General features: G+C 41.0%; 1 protein-coding gene across 5 annotated transcripts in view; it reads right to left on the reverse strand.

The window, feature by feature from the left end:
* LOC109936078 (cadherin-6-like) overlaps window positions 1-20,740 on the reverse strand; it is a 220,122-nt gene that overhangs the window by 183,070 nt on the left and 16,312 nt on the right. For all 5 annotated transcript variants that reach the window (XM_048607452.1, XM_048607419.1, XM_048607429.1 and 2 more), the window contains exon 2: window positions 10,859-11,251. In XM_048607452.1, the coding sequence (XP_048463409.1) occupies window positions 10,859-11,089 (231 nt within the window). In that variant the 5' untranslated portion in view covers window positions 11,090-11,251. The remainder of the gene's footprint in view (window positions 1-10,858; window positions 11,252-20,740) is intronic.

Consider the following 20,740-nt stretch of genomic DNA (forward strand, 5'->3'; position numbering starts at 1 on the left):
TGTGTTCATCCAGCTTTACATCTTGTTATCTCAGATTTTCCAGCATCTGCAGTTCCTACTATCTCTGATACGGTTTTGTTGTAGTTTCGTTTGGCTATCATTGACTGAGAAAGACCTCTAATACAATTCAGTCTCTAGTCAGACGTGGAGTAGTACAATTTATTGAAATAACAGTTCCCATTTTCAATTTCAATTTAAAAAATTACAGGGTGGCCAATATTGTCGGCTCACATTTGGGAGTTAAACTGGGGCAAGGAGCAGCACCAATTATATTTACACAGTCTCCCAAGGCCCACAAAATGAAGTGGGGGATGGAGTTTGGGAGGGATGCCTCAGGGGGTCCACACAGTTCTGATTGGAAATGTGAATGAGCCATATTTCAGGACAAACAGAAAGCATCTTATATCCACTGGTGAAGCAGGCATCAGGATATTTGTGCCTTAATATATGGTACCCAACATCTGCTTCAGGTTCATGCCACACTTTGGCTTGTTTTGACACTGCCAGCACCATTAAGAAGATCAATGTTATCTCCATTTACTGATATCTCGGATCCTTTTCCAATGGACACCCTTACACTTTGCTGAGCTTAAGAACCCATAATAACATAGGAATAGATGATGTAGGAAGATTGGATTTAGGAGGAGACCATTGACATTTCAACATTCTGTAAGACCATGACTGATCTAGTTGTGCTCTCAGTTCCACTTTCCTGTCTTCACCCACAACCCTGGACTCCCTTATCCATCAAAACTCTCTAACCAAGTCTAAATTCAAAGACCCACATCCACCGTGTTCCAGGGGAAGGAATTCCACAATCTACTGATCATCTGAGAGAAAATAAATTCTCTTCAGGTCCGTCTTAAAAGTGAGAGACCTCTTACTCACCTCTAATTCTCTCCATCACTATGCCCCTTTTGTTCCAACATTATCTAAGCTCATATCATCCAGCACTGAAACAGTTTAAACTCAACTATTGAGGACTCTTCCTGATCTTCCTAACTTTCATAAACTTTCAACTGTACCAGAACCTAGCTCTGACCCTAATGCCACACATATCCTTGTTGCATATCACATTTTCTCCCATACACCAATTCATATCACCCACTTAATATTCAGACTGATACCTTTGTGCAATTATTCCATAACTTCTGAAGGAGTTTGAAGGAAAATCTCAGATATTCTTTATCGTGAGACTGTCCTGTTTCTCTTGTTGGTCCCTGTCCACATCTGTAGCAGCAAATTTACTCAGTGACACCAATAGTATATTTATTTCTGGCAATCTACACCTCTCTGTTGTATCACAATATATTGTGTAAATGTGACAATGTTTGTGACATTGTTGTGAATGATACTCCCTTTAACAATGAACATAAACATACGCCAGAGATAATAAAGAGCCATTGATATTCATGGAAGCATATATTTAAGGGTTGGTTTTTCCCTGTACGGGCAGTTTATTCAGGAAACAGAGAGAGCAGACGGGGCCTTATATTTAACTATAAATCACAAATAAACAATTATGGAAGGCAGGCAGATTCTTGCTCTCTGCTTCAGCAAATGGATGACTCACAATGTAACATTGTGCACTTTGTTTGCACCCTTGCTTGCATGTTTTACTTTGCAAGATAAAGCATTGGAAAGTCGTGGGTTCCAAACAGCGATACAAAAGTTATGACAAAGAAATGCAATTTCACAGACGCCTGTGGTGTAATTTCAAGCTGCTGTGTTTGTAATGGTGAAATATTGATGTTGTAATCCCTGGTATTGATTTCAACATTGCCCTTAATAGCATCTGCATTTTATAGAGAAATGCAGAAATTGTTTTTAATCAATATCCCGAGTTACCTTTGAATCACCAATAATGTGTAACAACCCTAATAATTTCAAGTACTTTGACATTTAAGCCATTCCCAAAGTGGTACCCACATGCCTCTGTTGAAATTTAAAAGCCTTTCTTGCATGGCTGCCAGGGGACTATTAAACCATCTTTCACATTTAGAGCATTCAAATAGAATTTGTAAATTATTTAGGCGCTTTTCATTAGATGTGTGGCATAAATACTGGGTTGAGAAGAATGTTGCACAACATCATATTTATTCCCCTAATGAGAGGTTCGGATTTTGCTTGTGACTTGTCCATGTCGAATTCTCTGATACAATCTTCACTTATTGCATAGGAGTTACTGAATAGGAATCCACTGCATTCTGTGATCAAAATGTTAGCAGCAAGGTTGACAAAATCCGAAGAAATATAAATCTAAACTCTGAATTCAGTCAGAACCAGAAATTTGGATCTTCTGAACCTGAAATAATTCTGAGCTTGAAGCTAACTCCCAGCCTAACCTCCAAGAACCTAAACTCTAAGAAATTAGAATCTGAGATAACAAGGTGTAGAGCTGGATGAACGCAGCAGGCCAAGCAGCATCAGAGGAGCAGGAAAGCTGATGTTTCGGGCCTAGACCCTTCTTCAGAAAATATCTCTGAAATTAGAAGCAATCTGGTTTCAGTATTTCCCAAGCAAGGTGACTAAATAAATACTCAACAACCCTAATAATTTCAAGCACTTTGACATTTCAATCAAAGTGCAACTCTTTCCCCTAGAAAACAATGAAACTGGGTCTTTGAATTTATCCATGGCCTGGTTAGATTTTTGGGAGTGATTTTGACCGATATCGGAAACTGAGAAATATTGAATCAGCTGCTCTTTCTACATCTCACCAGTTTGACTTCAAATGAAACTTCAGAATGTCACTTCACTTCCATTATCAAAGACAAATTGACCAGCCCTTAATCCCCATGTATTTTGTGTAAAAAGGCTGTGAGACCAATTTCAAACCAACAACATTTTAACTCCTGACCCTCAGTAGCATATAATCTGTAATAGCAAAACAGCAAATAAGGAGGGAGACATTTTAAGTATCAACTTAAATAATAAAGATTTAATTAATTCATGAGGAAATATTATTTACTGAAGCACTGTCTTTTTTTGCAAACATTTGCTGGTTTTTGAAATTGAAGAATAGTTTCAGTTTTATACAGTAATGATTCTGAAAGGGTTAACATTGGAGATTGTATTAAACCGGAGAACCAATGAGATTAGCTCCAGCTCCCAATGGGAGCAATTATGTCATCCCTGGCTTGTGATAGCCTTGATAGTTATGTTTAACTAGTGAATGAAACTTGTACCAATAGCTATTAAGCAATAAACTACAACTTGTCGTTAACATAAGCGCTCCTTACCATCGAACCCTTTTGGTGTGGGAGCAGGCCATTCGGCCCAATGGGTCCGCACCAACCAAACCTCTGAAGAGCATCCCACTAGGACCCATCCCCCTACCCTATTCCTGCATTTCCCATGGCTAACCCACCGAGTCTACACATCCCTGAACGCCATGGGCAATTTAGCATAGCCAATCCAACTAGCCTGCACACCTTTGCACTGTGGGAGGAAACCCGAGCACCCAGAGGAAACCCACACAGACACAGGGAGAATGTGCAAACTCCACAGAGACAGTCACCCAATGGTGGAATTGAATCCAGGTCCCTGGCTTTGTGAAGCACCGGTGCTAACCACCCTAAATTCTTCTTATTATATTCCTCTTCTTCTTAAGACTCACTAGGGGTTTATCCTCTGCCATTGTTAACTATGGAGGCCATTGGACATAGCATAGAAAGGATGATGGGTGGGAGCACTCCAGCTCAAACACAAGCTGACAGTGATAGGTACTACAATAGAATACAATCTGGAAATGCAACTGGCCAAATATCTGACTAGAACAAAGGGTATCATCAGCTGGAGGGTAGAATGTTGGTAGGGGAATGGGTGGGGTTAGTTGATGTTCGATTCAAGCAAGATGCTGCTAACAAGTCCCAGCAAGTGGGTTTTAGGGTGGGATGGAGCTCTCATGGACAGAGCATGTGTTAGAAGTGTGGGCAGGATTTTGTGCGTCTTTCACTGTCACATCTTTGGAAGAATGACCCTACTCCCCTTGGCCTGAAGGTTTCTAAATTCTTCGGCAGCTCTGTTCACCCACCTGACAACATCTGACTTGCCTTCACCAGGTGGTTTCTCCAACAGGCCCAAATTTGAAGTCAGTTGGCCTTTCATTGATATTATGGAGCCCCTGATTTGCAAACAGCCCATTTCCAGGAAAACTATGTAACTAATTTGCCAATGGACAAAATAACAGACAGTAGGATTCTACCAGAAAAAGCAGATTGCTCCATTTTTAAGGTCTCCGTTTCTACCCCAGCCAGACGGACTGTGTTAATATCTCAATCTGAAATCTTATTGACCAATTTGAACTGCTAATCAACAGTATGTTCTTTCCAGTTTGTTTCCTTCTTCTATCCTGCAAATGTTGACTCCTTAATACAATAAATAATCTTACGGAAGCACCTATAATGCTCATATACCATGTGAAAGTGGCCTTTATAAATTGGGGCCATATCTCCAGGTAAACAATGTGTGATTAAAGTGATACATTCTTTCAGAAAGGCCCCATGTTGCTCTCACTATTTTTCAAATGCATAGGCAGCACAAGCTGCATTTTAAAAGTATTTTCATTTTGAAATATGTTTAATTTACTAAGAAATTAATGAGCATACACAGATGAACATAGTAACTGATTCTGTATAGATTTTCAAAGTGGTTTTCAGTGATTATAAATCTGCTTACCCACAAATGAAGGACTAGAACTAAAAATGCCGCATTATCGCATTAGACCATTTTCAGCACTATAAGCAAAACTATATTAGGTTAACACACTTAAATATATCAAGAAATGCTTTTTAATTGAAAGGAAGAGGGTGCCTGATCATGTTGTTTCATGGAACATTTTATTCTTCTGTTTCTGCCAATCATCTTTATTGGGTGTTTGACCTGTGATCCATCAATGCAATTTCAAACACATTCTAGATTAAATTTCCTGTCCTCAACCAGAGCAGAAACTCAAATCCAATGGCACTAAGCATTAAATACAGAAAGGCTACTTTGTTTTCAGGAATTGCGAGACCAAAGCATGCACACTTCCAGTAGGGATTGCTGAATGACCATCAAGAGCCATAAATAAAGGTAGCTTTCCACTTAATTTTCAGTTCTCTCTCTGTTTCTTTCTCGACCATTCGAGTCAGTAATCTCATCAGGAGTTTTTCCGATGCCCCACTGTAATATTGGTTAAAAAAATTCCTGGTGAAAAACCTACAAACATATAATATAGGAACAGAGAAACAGCATTGGTCTGCAATTCAATGTGATCTGTTTGTGGCTTCAACTCCAATTTCCCTGATATCTTTTGACTCCCCTTGTTAGTCAAAAATGTATCTACCTGTGCCTTCAAAATATTCAATGCCTTCTGGAAAACACAGCTCCAGGAGCAAAAAGAAGAAAGAAATCCTCCTCATCTCCATCACAAATGAGAGACTTTTTTTTTATATAGTGACCGCTAGTTATCATCCCTCCCATTAAGGGAACCACGCTGTCAGCATCCATCCTGTCAATCCTTCTTAGGATCTTATATGTTTCAATAACATCACCTTTCATACTGCGAAACTTCATTGCAGACAAGCCTTGCCTGCTCAAACATTTCTCATAAGATAATGTCCCCATCGCACGTATCGGTCACATGAACCTTCTCTGAATTGCTTCTAATGCATTGACATCTTTTCTTAACTAGGAAATCTAAATTGTACGCAATCCTGTCGATGTGGTCTCACCAATGCTCTGCACAAATGCAGCATCCCAACCTGACTTTTATATTGTGATAAATGATAAACTTCCATTTGCCTTCCTCATCACTTGCTGCAGCTGCAAACTAACTTTATGTGATTATGAATTGGGACACTCAGATCCCTCTGTACCTCAGCATTCTGCAGTCTCTTTGTAAATAACATTTTTTATGGGCTGTCTCACCATTTCTTTGAAATTCCCACTAAAATTGTGGCAGAAAATTGGAAATCTTTCACCCCACCCTTGGTCCCAAAGGAAATTCTACCCAATAACTTCTTGTTGTTCATCTGTCTGGGTTCATTTACTTCCTCAGGGTGAGGACTTCATCTTAAAATCTAAACGACAGTATTGTATCCCAGTTTAAGATGCAGACTGGGTGATTGCTTTGTCGGACACAAGCATGACTTTCAGTTTCTGGCTCCTTGCTGTTTTAAATCTCTACCCTACTCCCATTCTGACCTCTCTGTCCTCAGCCTTGCGCAATGTTCCAAAGATATTCAAGTGGGGTTTCAGGAACATCCCCTTGGCTTTCAATTAAACATCTTACAACCCACTAGACTCAACATTGAGTTCCCATTGAACTGTTTCTGTTATTGCTATTTCAGTTCCTCTAGATCTACGTTTTGGGCAAAATTGTACGGAAGTGGTATGGGACATTGAGAACAGATAGTGGGAGAGTATGAGACCCTAGCATTGCCTCTTTTTGGGAAGGCCCACCAAATCTTGTGCATGCAAACACCTAACAGGTGAACAGCTGAACTTCTCCTGGGATGAAATACCCTGTGAGATTAGTGGGTACCCCAGGAGTTCAGACTGGGTAATGATGGTATTTGCCTACTCTCCCAGCATGTGGAACTGGGTGAAGGTTGTTTGAAGTAGTTTTCTGCCACTAGTTCTCCTTGAATTTTGCTTTGTCTTGGTGCTATCTAGGGATTGACGCTAGAGGATTCACCAGTTTAGAGTATCTACATAAAGAGGTACTGTTTTAAGATAACAAAGTTTATTACATGATAGCACCTACTTTTGAGCAAGGATAATTACTGGGACCTGGGACAGATGCAATTGCTGTCTCTAAAAGCAAGAGTTTAACTCCTGGTCTCCCCACATAGAATGGTTGGAACTAATGTAACATGAGCATTAACTCCTTCAGAACCATTGCCTTGTACATGGGGGGAGTTCCACCTAATCTGCCAGTCAGGGGCTAACAGCTTACCCCTAATTAGCTGGTACTACCAGAGGTGGGTAGCTGCTGTTGGTATTGTGCACACCCAGGGCCTTGGATTAAGTACAGGCCCAGTCACAGGGAAATAATCACTCCTGGTACTCTGTGGTTTTTGTTGCCTCCATAGTATTGGGTAGAGGTTTTTTGGACATAGTTTGCAAGGAAGGGAATGGGGGTGCTGGGCACAGGCTAGAGGTTGCTGGTGAGGAGTTGGGGGAGGGGTGTGGTGCAAGGATGGGGATGGCTCTCAGCAGGTAACCCCTCCTCTCAATGTCAGGTCCCTCAATCAGAAATCAATGATCAAACACAGCAGGGTTTACATGCCATTCTCCTTGCCCATCCACCTATCACTGGGTTAAGATATTTGCATCACAACCTATTCAGAGATGCTCTGGAGCAGGTAGGACTTGATATTGCGCCTCCTAGCTCAGGCATAGGGACACTACCACTGTGCCACATCACCCCTCCCACTGAGTTAATGTAAACAACAAGTAAATGAGGTCCTTAAGTGGGCAATAATTGCTCCCTTAACTGAGGGGCTTTTGTGACACACTGATAGTGACCCAGGCCAGAAGTCTTGTGCTCAAATCCTACCTGTCACAGAAGAATGTCATAGCACATTTGCAAACGTTGATTAAAAAAAATAACAACAGCCTTAATTGGTAGTGTGGTGGGGAGGCTCACTACCCCTCCTCTGCTTGATAAAACCGGCGTACCCCCCTCACCCACCAAACATGCATGAGTCAGTGGGCTGTTGGGGAGAATGTAAGTGCACCACATACCACACTTCATTTGTCACATTGAAGTGAGCTGTAATTAACATCATGAAAGCTACGCATTGACAGCTGAAATGATGCCACCTTTTCACTTCTCAAGCCAAGTTAAACTCAAAGCCTGTGAGTTGGATGCCAGCTAAACAATGACATACTTCCCAAACTATTTTACTTGCGGAAACTGTGCTCTAAGCTGGGGTTTCTTTATCATAAGTAATGTGGTTTCCAGTAAGAAACCTGCTGTATTTTACCGGATCTTCAAGGAACAGAGTGTTACTTCGTTCTACTAAACAGCATTGTGTGTGTGTGTGTGTGTGTCTGTGTGTGTGTGTGTGTGTGTGTGTGTGTGTGTGTGTGTGTGTGTCGGGGGTGGGGGGCATCTTCCTTAGCTCTTTTGAACTCTGCTCCAGCAACATTACAAATAGGGGCTGGAGGGTGGGTGGGAGGCCCACTCATGATGTTACAGAAAGAGGAATTTTACACAAAAGCCCTGTTTCTGGATTGCTCTAAGTAACAGACCGACAATCACCAGAGGGGTGGTTTGAATGTACCAAGAGTCAAACAAGAAACCTCTTGGTAATGGTAATGAATTACTGTGTCAATCAGCCAGCTGTCTCTCTCTACATCATCATTCTTCCACTGAAACAGTTGCCAAAGTTTCTACTGCAACAGGAATTTCAAAAAGGGAGAGACAGCCTGCTTTTAACACACTCGAAAAAAGGCCAAATATTGCAGATTCTGGAAAAGTGGACCAAGCACAGAGAATGCTAGAGAAACTCAGCAGGTCTAGCATCATCTCTGGAGAGAGAAACGGAATTGGTGTTTTGGAACAGTGACCTTTCCTTGGAATACTATCGTACACTCATCTCTACTTGGCTTTTTATTGTGGTTAACAGATAGGCAGACCTGGTGGGTGGGGCAAGTGGGTGGGAGTGAGGTTGGGGTGAACACTGTATGACTAGCCGACAATTCCAATATCACACACTGGATTTCAACCACAAAGTTGAATGTTGTACCCAGCAACTCTTTACTTTCTGTTCATGGTAGCAAATTAATTCCGGCTGCTCCCTGCAGAAGGCAAGGGAAGCTAATGATCTGCGGGAATACAGTCATTAAAAAGTAATAGCCCGCATTTCTGTAGCGCCTTTAATGCAATAATGCACCCTGAGGCACTTGACAGGAGCATCACTAAAAAAATGATGACACCTAACCATTGTAAGGAGATGTTCGATCAGACTTGCAGGAGCTGGAGTGAGAAGCCTTGAAGATAGTGTTAAAGGCTAAATGGAATGTAGAGAGGCAGAGAAATGTGGGGAATCCCTGAGCTTGGAACAAAGGTACAGAAAGCATGGGCTCCCACAATGGAGTGATTAAAATCGAAGGTACCCATGAGACCAGAATTAGAGAATTGCAGCAATCTAGGAAGGCTGTGGAACTGAACAGGATTACAGAGATAGAGAGGAATGACTCACGGAAGAATTTGAAAACAAGGATAAGGATTTTAAAATCAAAGTGCTACTCAACCATGAGCCAGTGTAGGTCAGTGAGCAAATGGTTCAAGATGGTACCAACACTAGGTGTATCTTTGCTAGCTCTCTACAGCAGATCTTATTCTCTTCCTTTGTGCACCGCCTGTGCAGCCGTAACCTATATGCCTCACTCTGTCTAAGCACCCTATGATCTGTATGTCCTTATTTGCTAATGATCTGCCTGTACTGCTCGCAAAACAAAGCTTTTCACTGTACTTTGGCAACAATAAATCAAATCAAATCAAATTGGGTGAGATGAATGAGATTTGATATGGGAGAGGACACAGGTGTATTGTGTGCTTTCAAATTTGTGAAGGGAAGGACATGGGGAGTAAACAACATCTTATTTCATGATAAAAATTCCAAGATTTTTGAGTGAATGTTTTGGGGAAAGCCATCAGCAATTCCAGTCCTTGTTCCCCAATCAGTTGCAAACTGGTTGTATTAGATTCCAGACAAGAGGGTCTGCACATCTGTGAGATCACTCTGTCACAGAAATCAGGGCAAAACAGCTGGTTTGCAGAAACAGTCAGAAAACTGGTAGATTGATTGTAATTTTGATTGGATTAAGATATTCACAGTTGTTGTATGATTGTATTTAATAAATCCGATTTTTATTAAAGAGGTTAAAGGACAATGCAGGTGATCTCTGTTGTATTAATGACGTGTTCCTCATCACCACATTATTTATTAACAAATCAAATAATGCCTCTACCGCTGAGTCAGGAGGACTCATGTTCAACTCATACATCTGTGAGAAAGGTTGATTAGAAAATATCCACTACCAAGGCAGTTTATGCTGCAGATACAAAGCATTCAATGTGATCATCACCAACACCATCCAGGACAATGCAGCCCATTTAACTGGCATCACATCCGCAAGCATTCACTCCCTCTATGACTGACGCTCAGTAGCAGCCGTGTGTGCTCTCCACAAGATATGCTACAGAAATTCGCCAAAGATCCTTAGACAGCACCTTCCAAACCCACAACCACTTCCATCTAGAAGGACAAGGGCAGCAGATACACGGAACACCACCTACCTGCAAGTTCCCCTCCAAACCCCTCACCAGCCTGACTTGGAGCTATATTGCCATTCCTTCTGTGTTGCTGTGTCAAAAATCCTGGAACTCCTTCCCTAACAGCACTATGGGACAACCTATGGCACATGGCCTGCAGCAGTTCAAGAAGGCAGCTCACCACTACTTTCTCAAAGGCAACCTCCTCGAGGAGTGGACAATAAATGCTGACCAGCCAGTGATGCCCATGTTCTATGAATAAATAAAGAAAACTTTGGATGGACAGGGCTCATTTCATTTTACCCCATAGACAGTACATTTCCATTGAATTCTTTTGGCACTGAGATTATGCCTTCGTAGCTGAAAGGTTAGCAATCACAGTTGGTGACAATAGCAAAGAATCACTGGATGGCTTTAATTAATGTGAGATTTATTTGTTGATAGTTTTGGGGTAGACATAGCTCATTTTCTGTGTAGCTCTTTATATTCACTTTAAAACTGCAGATGACAAGGGCATGGCACAGAGACGCTGGTGAGCTATCAACTTTCTGATTGTGATTAAGAGGAACATCTCTCAGAGCTTACCTTGCCCACGTACTGTGGCTCTGCCCCAGTGTACTCCTCCAGCAAAAAGAACTGATTCCACATCCAGCCACGTTTGGACCGGTGCAAAACAGAAAGCTTGTCATCCTCAGGCGTCACTGGCACTCCATCCTCTTCCTCAATAGCAGTCCTATTTGACAGGGGGGACATCAGGCTGAGCTCCAACAGGCAGATCCAGAGCAGCATTAGCACACAGCAATTCGATATCGCCATTCTTATTTCAGAACTGGTGACTGCAGAGTCTAACTGGGTTTTGTTGGCTGCTCTCCAGCAACCCGTCAGTAGGTTGTGTATCACTGACTAACCTTTTTGTTCCATTTGTAAACTACTTGGGTCTTCAATCAATCTTCAAGTTCGCTTGGTTTCTGGGGATTTCTAAATTGGGAGAGCAAGAAAAAAAAGAATGATGTTTCAAACTGTGTATTTTTTTTAATTTAAACATCAAATATATAAATTGTGTCATGTACCACTGATGCTTAATTTGAATTGCTAATCTGATTTCACTGATAACATCATATAACTATTATAGATGCCTGTGGAACTCTGTAATGTGTTCATCATCCAGCCCCTTTCTCAACCAATTGCAGAAAAATATGTCTCATTACACAATAAAGCTTCATAATTGAAAATCATAATTACTCGAAAATGCACTGGTGATTATAAAATACCAGGTGCTGTGCAACTAATCCAGGTTAGGTTTAACCAGTTACAATCCTAACCAAGGAAAATAGTGACAATGCAGAAAGAAGCAAGTAAAATGCTTGTTCGATCAGGAACTTGTGAAAAGTGTCACACTATTGAGTGAGATTTGTTCAATAATGGGACAGTGAAGATCCAGGGGTGATTTGATTCAGGTTTTCGAGTTATTGAGTGGAATAGATGGCGTCGTTTGCAAGAAACTATATTCCCTCATTGAGGAATCTAAGAAGCTAGTGATGTCATTTAAGAAATTAGAGTCAGAAATTTAAGGAGAGAAATTAAGGCCATAAGACAAAAAGCTTTTCTTCAGGCAAAGGATGGAAAACATTTTGAACTCTACTCTACGGATGGCAATTGATGGTTAAATGAGATTTTAGTCAACAAATCATATTAAGCAAAGTTGAGAAAATGTAGATTTCTGGGGTCGGGTGGCAAAAATGCTGTGATCTCTTTGAACAGTGGAATAGGCTGGAAGGATTAAATGGCTTTCTGCTGTTACTATGATGTTAGACACATCAGGAACAGAAGCTGAGATGGTTGCAGTTTTAAACTGAACCCGGGGAGCAGTCTCTCGCTTCAGCATGCAACAAGGATATTCCATAAGATATGGGAGCAGAAGTAGGCCATTCAGCCCATTGAGTCTGCTCCACCTCAATCTCTGTTCAATGAGATTACAGTTGATTTAATCATCCTCAACTCCATTTTTCTACCTTTTCCCTATAATCCTTAATTCTCCTTACTGATTAAAAATCTGTCGATCTCAGCCTTGAATATACTTAACAACCCAGCCTTGACAGCCCTCTGTGTTAAAGAATTCTACAGATACACAACCCTCGGAAAAAGAATTCTTCCTTATCTCTGTCTTGAATGTGTGAGCCCTTATTCTGAGATTATGGTCGTGGGCTGTCCTATGAGGGAAGACAGCCTTTCTGCAAGAATTTACCAAGCCCTGTAATAACCTTGTATGTTTCAATAAGGCCGCTTCTGATTTTTCTAAACTCCAACAAGTACAGATCCAATCTACTCAACCACTCCTCATAAGACAGTCCCTCCATGTGTGGTATTAGCCTAGTGGTCCTTCTTTGGACTGCCTCCAATGCCGGGATAACTTTCCTTAGATGAAGGGGCCAAAAACAATTGCAGTCTGACTAGTGCTATGTAGTTTAACAAAACCTCCCTACTTTTATATTCCACTCCCTTTGAAATAAAGGCCAACATTTCATTTGCCTTTGCTATTACCTCCTAAACTTAGATGCTAATGTTTTGTGATTTGCTGTTTAGGAATCCACTGGTTAGGAATCCACTGGATGGATGTATTGAGATGAGATAATTTTGTGATGTAGTGGTGATGTCACTGGACTAGTAATCCATTATACACTGATGCTGATGCTAATGCTTTGGAGTGATGAGTTAGAGTGGCAGCTGGTGGAATTTCTATTTAATTAATAACTAGATCTGGAATTGAAAGCTAGTCTCAGCCATGGTTTTCATGAAACCGGCATCAATGTCATAAAAACACATTTGGTTCAATTATGGCTTCTAATGAGCCAGATGGTTTTAGGGAAAGAAATTTTCCATCCTTACCTGTTTTGCCTATATGTGACTCCAGATCCTCAGCAATAGAGCTGACTTTTAACTGCCTCTTGAAATGACCTAGCAAGATACTTAGTTCAAGGGTAATTAGGGATATGCAACAAATGCTGGCCTTGTCAGTGATGCCTATATCCCATAAAGCATAAAGACAGAATAATTTCCTGAACATAGTTCAGCTCAGTACAGGGCAGAATGGGTCTGCATTCAAGGTCGCTATCAGTATAATCAAGTCTCTACTTTCCAAAGCAATGGAGATCAGGCCAATTTCATGAGTGATCATTATCTGCCTTGACCAACATAGCAGATGGCCCATTGCCCATTTGCAATCTGTCCTCCGGTGCTTCTTCCTCACAATGCAAAGTCAGGCATCAGGAACGTGCAATCACCACTAAATATCTACCTGCCACAGTCTATCTGTACAGGATAGCAGGATGGACATGGATAGGGAGGTGATGTAAATGTATTTAAAGCATTTGCTGTATTCATTAAAAATAAACAGAAGCCTTAAATTAATACAACATCATTAAACTACATTACACAAGTTGTGCTGGCAATGAAATGCTATTTTAATTTCCACATGCAAGACAGGCCCCAGCTCTGTAATGGAATTAAAAGACATGTTTCATTAGTTTCTGTCATGTATTGTCTATTTGTATTGGAACTATAATTCATTAAGTAGAAATTACAGTCACTGTAAAAACTTATTAAAAATTCATTAAATGGTCTTTTTAGTCAATCTCTGGAAAGCAAAAATATACTGCATACTTTCTAATGAATTTCCTGGAATTGAAAATATTAAAACATAGAAAAGATTAACTGCAGTAGGTCATTTGGCCCATCAAACTCACTCCACCATTTAACATGTCAATGGTTAATCATCTATCTCAAAGCCATATTGCCACTCTCTCCCTATACCCTTTGACATCTTCAGCCTGTAGAAGTCTATCTATTTCTTTCTTAAATATGGTCAATGACTTGGCCTCCATAGCCTTTTGTGGTAGAGAATTTAATGAGTTCAGCAGTTTCTGAGTGGGGAGGTTTCTCCTCATCTCAGACCTAAATGACCGACCTCATATACTAAAACCATGACTCCTTGTTCCAAATCCACAGACACAGGAAACACAATCCCTTCATCCAGTCCTTCCAGCCCTGTCAGAATTTTTCTATGTTTCAATGAGATTCCCCACTCATTCTTCTAAACTCCAAGGAATGCAAGCCCAGTCAACCCAATCACTCCTCATGCGATAGTCCTGACATCAGTCTGGTCAACCTTGGCTGCATTTCCTCTATGACCAGTATATCAGTTCTTAGATAAAAAGGTGGACTTTGCACTTTCTCCGCGTGTCTGCATGGGTTTCCTGTCAGTGCTCTGGTTGTGTCCTATAATCTGAAGATGTGCAGGTTAGGCAGATCGACCATGTATTTTTAAGAAGAAAAATGTCCCGTAGTGTCCAGGAACGTACAGGTTAGGCAGGTTAGCCATGGGAAATGCAGGGATGGTGTGGGTCTGTGAGGGATGCTGTTTGGAGCGATGGGATGAATGGTCTCTATCTGCACTGTAGACTAAAAAAGAGACCGAAACTGTACACAAAAGTGTGTTCTCATCAAGGCCCTGTACAGTTACAGTAAGCCTTCTTTACTCCCGTACTCAAACCCTTCTGCAATGAAGGAGCAATCAGCATTTTCTTTTACCCAAACTCAACATCCCTTTATTCCTTTGAAACAAAGGTTGAGCAGAAATCAAGAGTGTGCCCAGATTCTGAATAGAGATCAGAACCAGCAGGACAAGTATTGGTAGATTTTAAAAATAATAGGCTTTAAAATGGACAGCTTGTTTAATTATAAAATTTTTAGATGACGGGTCAGAAAGCAACATATACAAAAGTATCTGGACCATGAAAGTAGATAGCACTCTAAGCAGCTTAGAGTTGAGAAAAAGAGAGATATGAATGGATTAAGTGAATAGGTAAAACTGCAGCAAATGGAATATTGAAGATGAAAAGGTTAGACAAGTTATACCTGCATCCATCTGAATTTAAACGAATGAGAAATGATCTTAATGAAACACGTAAGAACCAGAGGTGACTTGAAGGAGTAGCTATGGAAACAATGGGTCCCCTTGTGGGAGAGGCTAAAATTAGGGGGCACAGTTTAAAAATAAGGTTATTTCCATTTAAGAGAGAAGCAAGGATTTTTTCTCTCTCTGAGGGGCTCATTAATCTGTAGTGGTGGGGTTGATTAGATTGGATGGCTGGTTTGTGATGCAGTGAAATGCTAATAGCATCGATTCAATTCCCACACCAGCTGAGGTTATCGTGAAGGACTCCTTTCTCAACCTCTCGCCCTACCTGAGGCATGGTGAGCCTCAAGTTAAGCCACTAACAGTTGTCTCTCTTTATCTCTCTCTAATGAGGAAACTGTCCTATGGCCAGGTAAGACAATGGTGAATTTACCTTTAATGCGTGGAATTTTGTACCTGAAATGCATCGCAAGCAGGGTGATTGAATATACTTAAGCCTGAATTAAATAGACTCTTGGCTGACAAGGGAATCAAAGGATATAGCAATAGTGAGGAAAGTGAGCTGAGGCCACAATCAGTTCAGCCATGATCTTAACAAATGGCAGTATAAACTCAAAGGGCTGAATGGCCTACTCCTGTTCCTGATTTGCATGTACGTTTACCTACCCGGTAACTTAGCAGGGCAATTAACATTCAAAATGAGGAGTACTATACTGCCTAGAAATGCATTTGAACATGACCAATTTTGCTCTTGAGATCAATGAGGCACTTATGCAATTAAAACAAAACTAGATCGTGGTCCTGCTGGGCTGTGTCTTTCTTTCAGAACGTATTGGCCAATATGTTGGCTTTAAGAAAACTTTTTTTCCAAACTGACTTCCTTTTTTCTCCCCCACACGCCTTTTGATAGCATCGAGGTCAAAATCCATTAGTGTTGCCAGGTCTTGTACAAACCAGCCTCAGGGGCCAGCTCATTCAACTGTGCAACTGGAGCCAAGACCTCAGTTCCATTCATCAGGAGACCTACTGATACTCGCTGCTACAAACCATTTGATTCGCACCTTAAATGGCTTCTTGGCGTTTAATGTTTCTTTTTGTTTGATTGTTTATCTGTATAAATAATTGGGCTGCAACAAAGAAGGTCAACTGTAATAAGTAAGAGTAATGGATATGTCTAAGCTGAGTTTGGCTTTATTGCTCAGACAGCTGCCTCCTTACAAACTCTGCCAATAATAAATTTTATTTACCTATTGCATACCTAAATCATTCAATTCTGGTCTCCCTGCAATAGGAAAGATGTTGTGAAACTTGAAAGGTTGCAGAAAAGAAGTACAAAGATGTCACCAGGGTTGGAGGGTTTGAGCTATAGGGAGAGACTGAATAGGCTGGGGCTATTTTCCCTGGAGCGTTGGAGAATGAGGGGTGAGCTTAACAAAGTTTATAAAACCCTGAGGAATTTGCACAGGCTTTTCCCCAGCTAGGGGAGACCAAAACCAGAGGTCATAGTTTAGGTGAGAGGAGAACGATTTAAAAGGGATCTATGGGGTAACTTTTTCACTCAGAGGGTGGTGCATGCATGGAACGAGATGCCAGAGGAGGTGGTAAAGGCTGGTACAATTACAACATTTAAAAGGCATTTTGATAGCTTTATAAATAGGAAGGGTTAAGAGGTATATGGGCCAAATGCTGGCAAATGGGCCTGGATTAATGTGGAATATCTGGTCAATATGGATGAATTGTACCAAAGGGTCTCTGTCCGTGCTGTACATCTCTATGACTCAATGACTCTACATATGAATCAAATTAATCAATCTGATAAAAATCTTGCCACCTTGATTGAAAAAAGATGGCTTTGCAGTTTAATTTTTACGAATACGTGACCTGCATGAGTTTAAATCTTATCTTCAAAAGGAAGTGGGCTAGGCTGAAAGCCAGGATATCAGAGATAACACAGTGTGAAGCTGGAGGAACACAGAAGGGTCCCGGCCCAAAACGTCAGCTTTCCTGCTCCTCTGATGCTGCCTGGCCCACTGTGTTCCTCCAGCTCCACACTGTGTTATCTCTGACTCCAGCATCGGCAGTTCTTACTGTCTCTAAGCCAGGATGTCAGTTCCTTTTAGATTCTGTTCTTCACTTTTCTAATACATCTATGTGAGGGAATGGATATGTTTTTCTCCTTTTTAGCTTCAGACTTGTTGCATTAGTATAATTAAAACATCACAACTGCAGTATCCACACAACATGAGCTGTGATCTCAGGCATGGGAGATAGAACTTGAGATTATTTACATTTGTCTGTCTTGCTCAGATCTGCATGCAGTGAGCTTAGGTCAACTTTCACCCACCTCATTATTGTACCTTTTCAACCAGCTTGGTTACCAATAACACTTTTCCAAAATGAGTTTTCTCTCAGCTCACTACACTAATCTCCTGCAGCCTCCACTCAGGTGGGCAACGTGCAACTTACTTTGCCTGGTTTTGATCCTAAACAAAAGTAATATTTCTTGCTGTTCGACAACTAGGTTATAAAAATGTCAGCAGCAGTCCAAACAAAATTTCAGGAGTAAATCTGACATCATTTGGAGTTTGCGACTTCTTGTTTCTGTTGCCTTTAAATACCAAATAATGTGTGTCTACATTGCGAATGTGTTGAAATATCTCAAAGTAGATTTGAATGGAATTACATAAAATTTACATTATGGAATCAAACCATTTGGTACAATGAATCCACGTCAGCATTTACACTTCACTCAAGACTCCTCCTATCATTCTTCATCTAACTTTATCAACATAGCGCCTATTCCTTTCCCTCTCACGTGTTTATCTAGCTTCCCCTTAAATGTATTTGCATTGTTCACTTCAACTACTCCCTTTGTCATCAGCTCTCCATCATCACCATCCTCTCAATTGCAGAATTATGGAATTGGTATCGTGAGAAAGAGGCTATTCAGCCCATCATATCTGCACAACTCCCTGAATGAGCAGTGTATCTATGACCGTTCCTTTGGCTTCTCCAGGAACCCTGCACACTCTTTCTTTCCAGATAACAATCCAGATTGAATCTTCCTCCACCGCACTCTCTGATAGTGCATTCCCATCCTAAACACTTACTACATTGAAAGGTCTTTCCACAAATCGCTATTGTTTCTTTGGATAATCATTGGTTCTGGGTCCTTTTTTTTGTCACTTATATAAGTGATTTGGATGTGAACATAGAAGGCATGGTTGGTAAGTTTGTGGATGACATCAAAATTGAAGACAGTGAGGAAGGTTTTGTAAGGTTACAAAGTGATCTTGATCAAATGGATTTTCTGAAGAAACGTCCAGGCCTGAAGCATCAACTTTCCTGCTCCTCTGATGCTGCCTGGCCTGCTGTGTTCCTCCAGCTCCACACTGTGTTATCTCTGACTCCAGCATCTGCAGTTCTTACTATCTCTTGATCAAATGGGTCAATGGGCTGAAAAGTGGCAGATGAAGTTCAATCTGAATAAATGTGAGGTATTGCATTTTGGTACAACAAACAAGGGTAGGGCTTATACAATTAATGGTAGGTCCATGGGTGGTGTTGTAGAACAGAGGCGCCGAGGGATGGGCAATGAACAGTGGCCCCGTCAATGACATTCACATTCCATGACTAAATGAAACAATCAGGGGAAAGAAATTTCTTCTGAATTCTCTATTTTGATGGTCTCTCTTTTTGCTCTTCCCTTCCCTTCAAGTGGAAACACCTTTTCAGTGGCTACTATATAAAAACCTTCCATAGTTTTGAAGACCTCCTCATCCTTGTCTTTTCATGGTCAAATTCTGTTCACTCTTTCCTGGGCATACTTCACATTATAGTGAGTCACTTTATATCCTTGGCTGAATAAATAAAGCTATGTTGCATAGATATGGCTTGGCATGCTGTTTACAAAGTATGTTGCATCATCCATTTGTCCTTGATTATACTGGATAACCAGGGAACTCTTCACAATGAGGAGTTTATGAAGTCATTTATTCCATGATGCAGGAGTAAAGAGAGGGGTTAAAAGAGGCTACTGTATATTAATGCTTGCATTTTTCATATTAAGCTGCTTTTGTGAAATCCATAATAAATGGTCAGACTGAACAATCATAAGAAGTGTTCTTTCCTTGATTCCATTTTGCTGGGACTCTAAAATAGTCCAACATGGGAAAGTAACTCAGTAGCTCCAGTAGCAGGTCCTCTATATCCCAGATATTGATAACTACGACGACATGGAGGTGCCAGTGGTGGGCTGGGCTGGACACGGTCAGAAATCACATTACACCAGGCTATAGTCCAAAAGATTTATTTGAAATCATAAGCTTTTGGAGCGTAGCCCCTTCATCAGGTGAAGTAAGAAAGAAGCACTCAGAACACAGAATGTATAAGCAGAAGAACAAGGGTCACACTAATGATGAGGATGTATTAAAAAAAATCTAAGGTCCTGTTAAATCTTTAATCAATTAGAAGGTTTTAATTGATTAATATGTATATGTAAATGCCCAAATTTCTTTCAAGTCACCGCCCTGAGAGAACTAAAGGTTTTATCAGTGTAAAGAAAAGGTGACGTTTTCTGTCAGACAATGCAAGTGCGAGGCCTTGTTTAGAATCTATGTGTGTTTTGGTTTGGAGTCAGACTGGTTTTAATTCTAAAGTAGGATTTTATAAAAAGCCACTTTGACTGACTATCTATAAATTGTGTGCTTTTTGAAGAAAACAGAATGTATCTGCAAATACAAATTCACCCCATAGATTTATATGTGTGTGTGCTTGTGTCTATGTCTGTGTATGTGCATGTGGGAGAGAGAGTGAGTGTGTGTGTGTGTGTGCATGGGAGAGAGCGAGAGTGTGTGTGCATGTGTGTGTGTGTGTTTGTGGTGGGGAGTTAGAGAGAGAGAAAGCATGTGTGTGTGTGTGTGTGTGTGTGTGTGTGTCTGTGTGTATGTGTGTGTGTGTATGTGTGTGTATATGTGTGCTTGACAGACTGTGTGTATGAATGAGGGTCTGAGTGAGTATGTGTGTGTGTGTTTGTGTGAGAGAGTGTGTGTGTATATGCATGTGTGTGAGCCTGTGTGTGAGGGTTTATAGTGTGGTGGGGTCACCTGTAGTGTGACATGAACCCAAGATCCCAATTGAGGCCATCCTCATGGGGACCGAACTTGGCTATCAGCCTCTGCTCGGTGACTTTGCATTGTTGTGTATCCTAACATCTGCCTTGGAGGATGTTTACCCAAAGATCTAAGGCCGAGTCTCCTTGGCATGGTATATTGGCAAAACCACATAGACACTACAACAACGGATGAATGGACACTACGCAACAATCGCCAGACAGGGATGTTCCCTCCCAGTGGGACAGTCTCACCCGGGATCTTGGGTTCATGTCGCACTACAGGTGACCCCACCTCACTGTACACTCTCACACACACACAAACACACGCACGCACGCACACACACATATAAATCTACGGGATGAATCTGTATTTGCAGATACATTCTACATTGTTCAAAAAGCACACAATTTATAGATAGTCAGTCAAAGTGGCTTTTTA

This window comes from Rhincodon typus, chromosome 2 (genome assembly GCF_021869965.1).
Source record: "Rhincodon typus isolate 14 chromosome 2, sRhiTyp1.1, whole genome shotgun sequence".
Taxonomy (NCBI): domain Eukaryota; kingdom Metazoa; phylum Chordata; class Chondrichthyes; order Orectolobiformes; family Rhincodontidae; genus Rhincodon; species Rhincodon typus.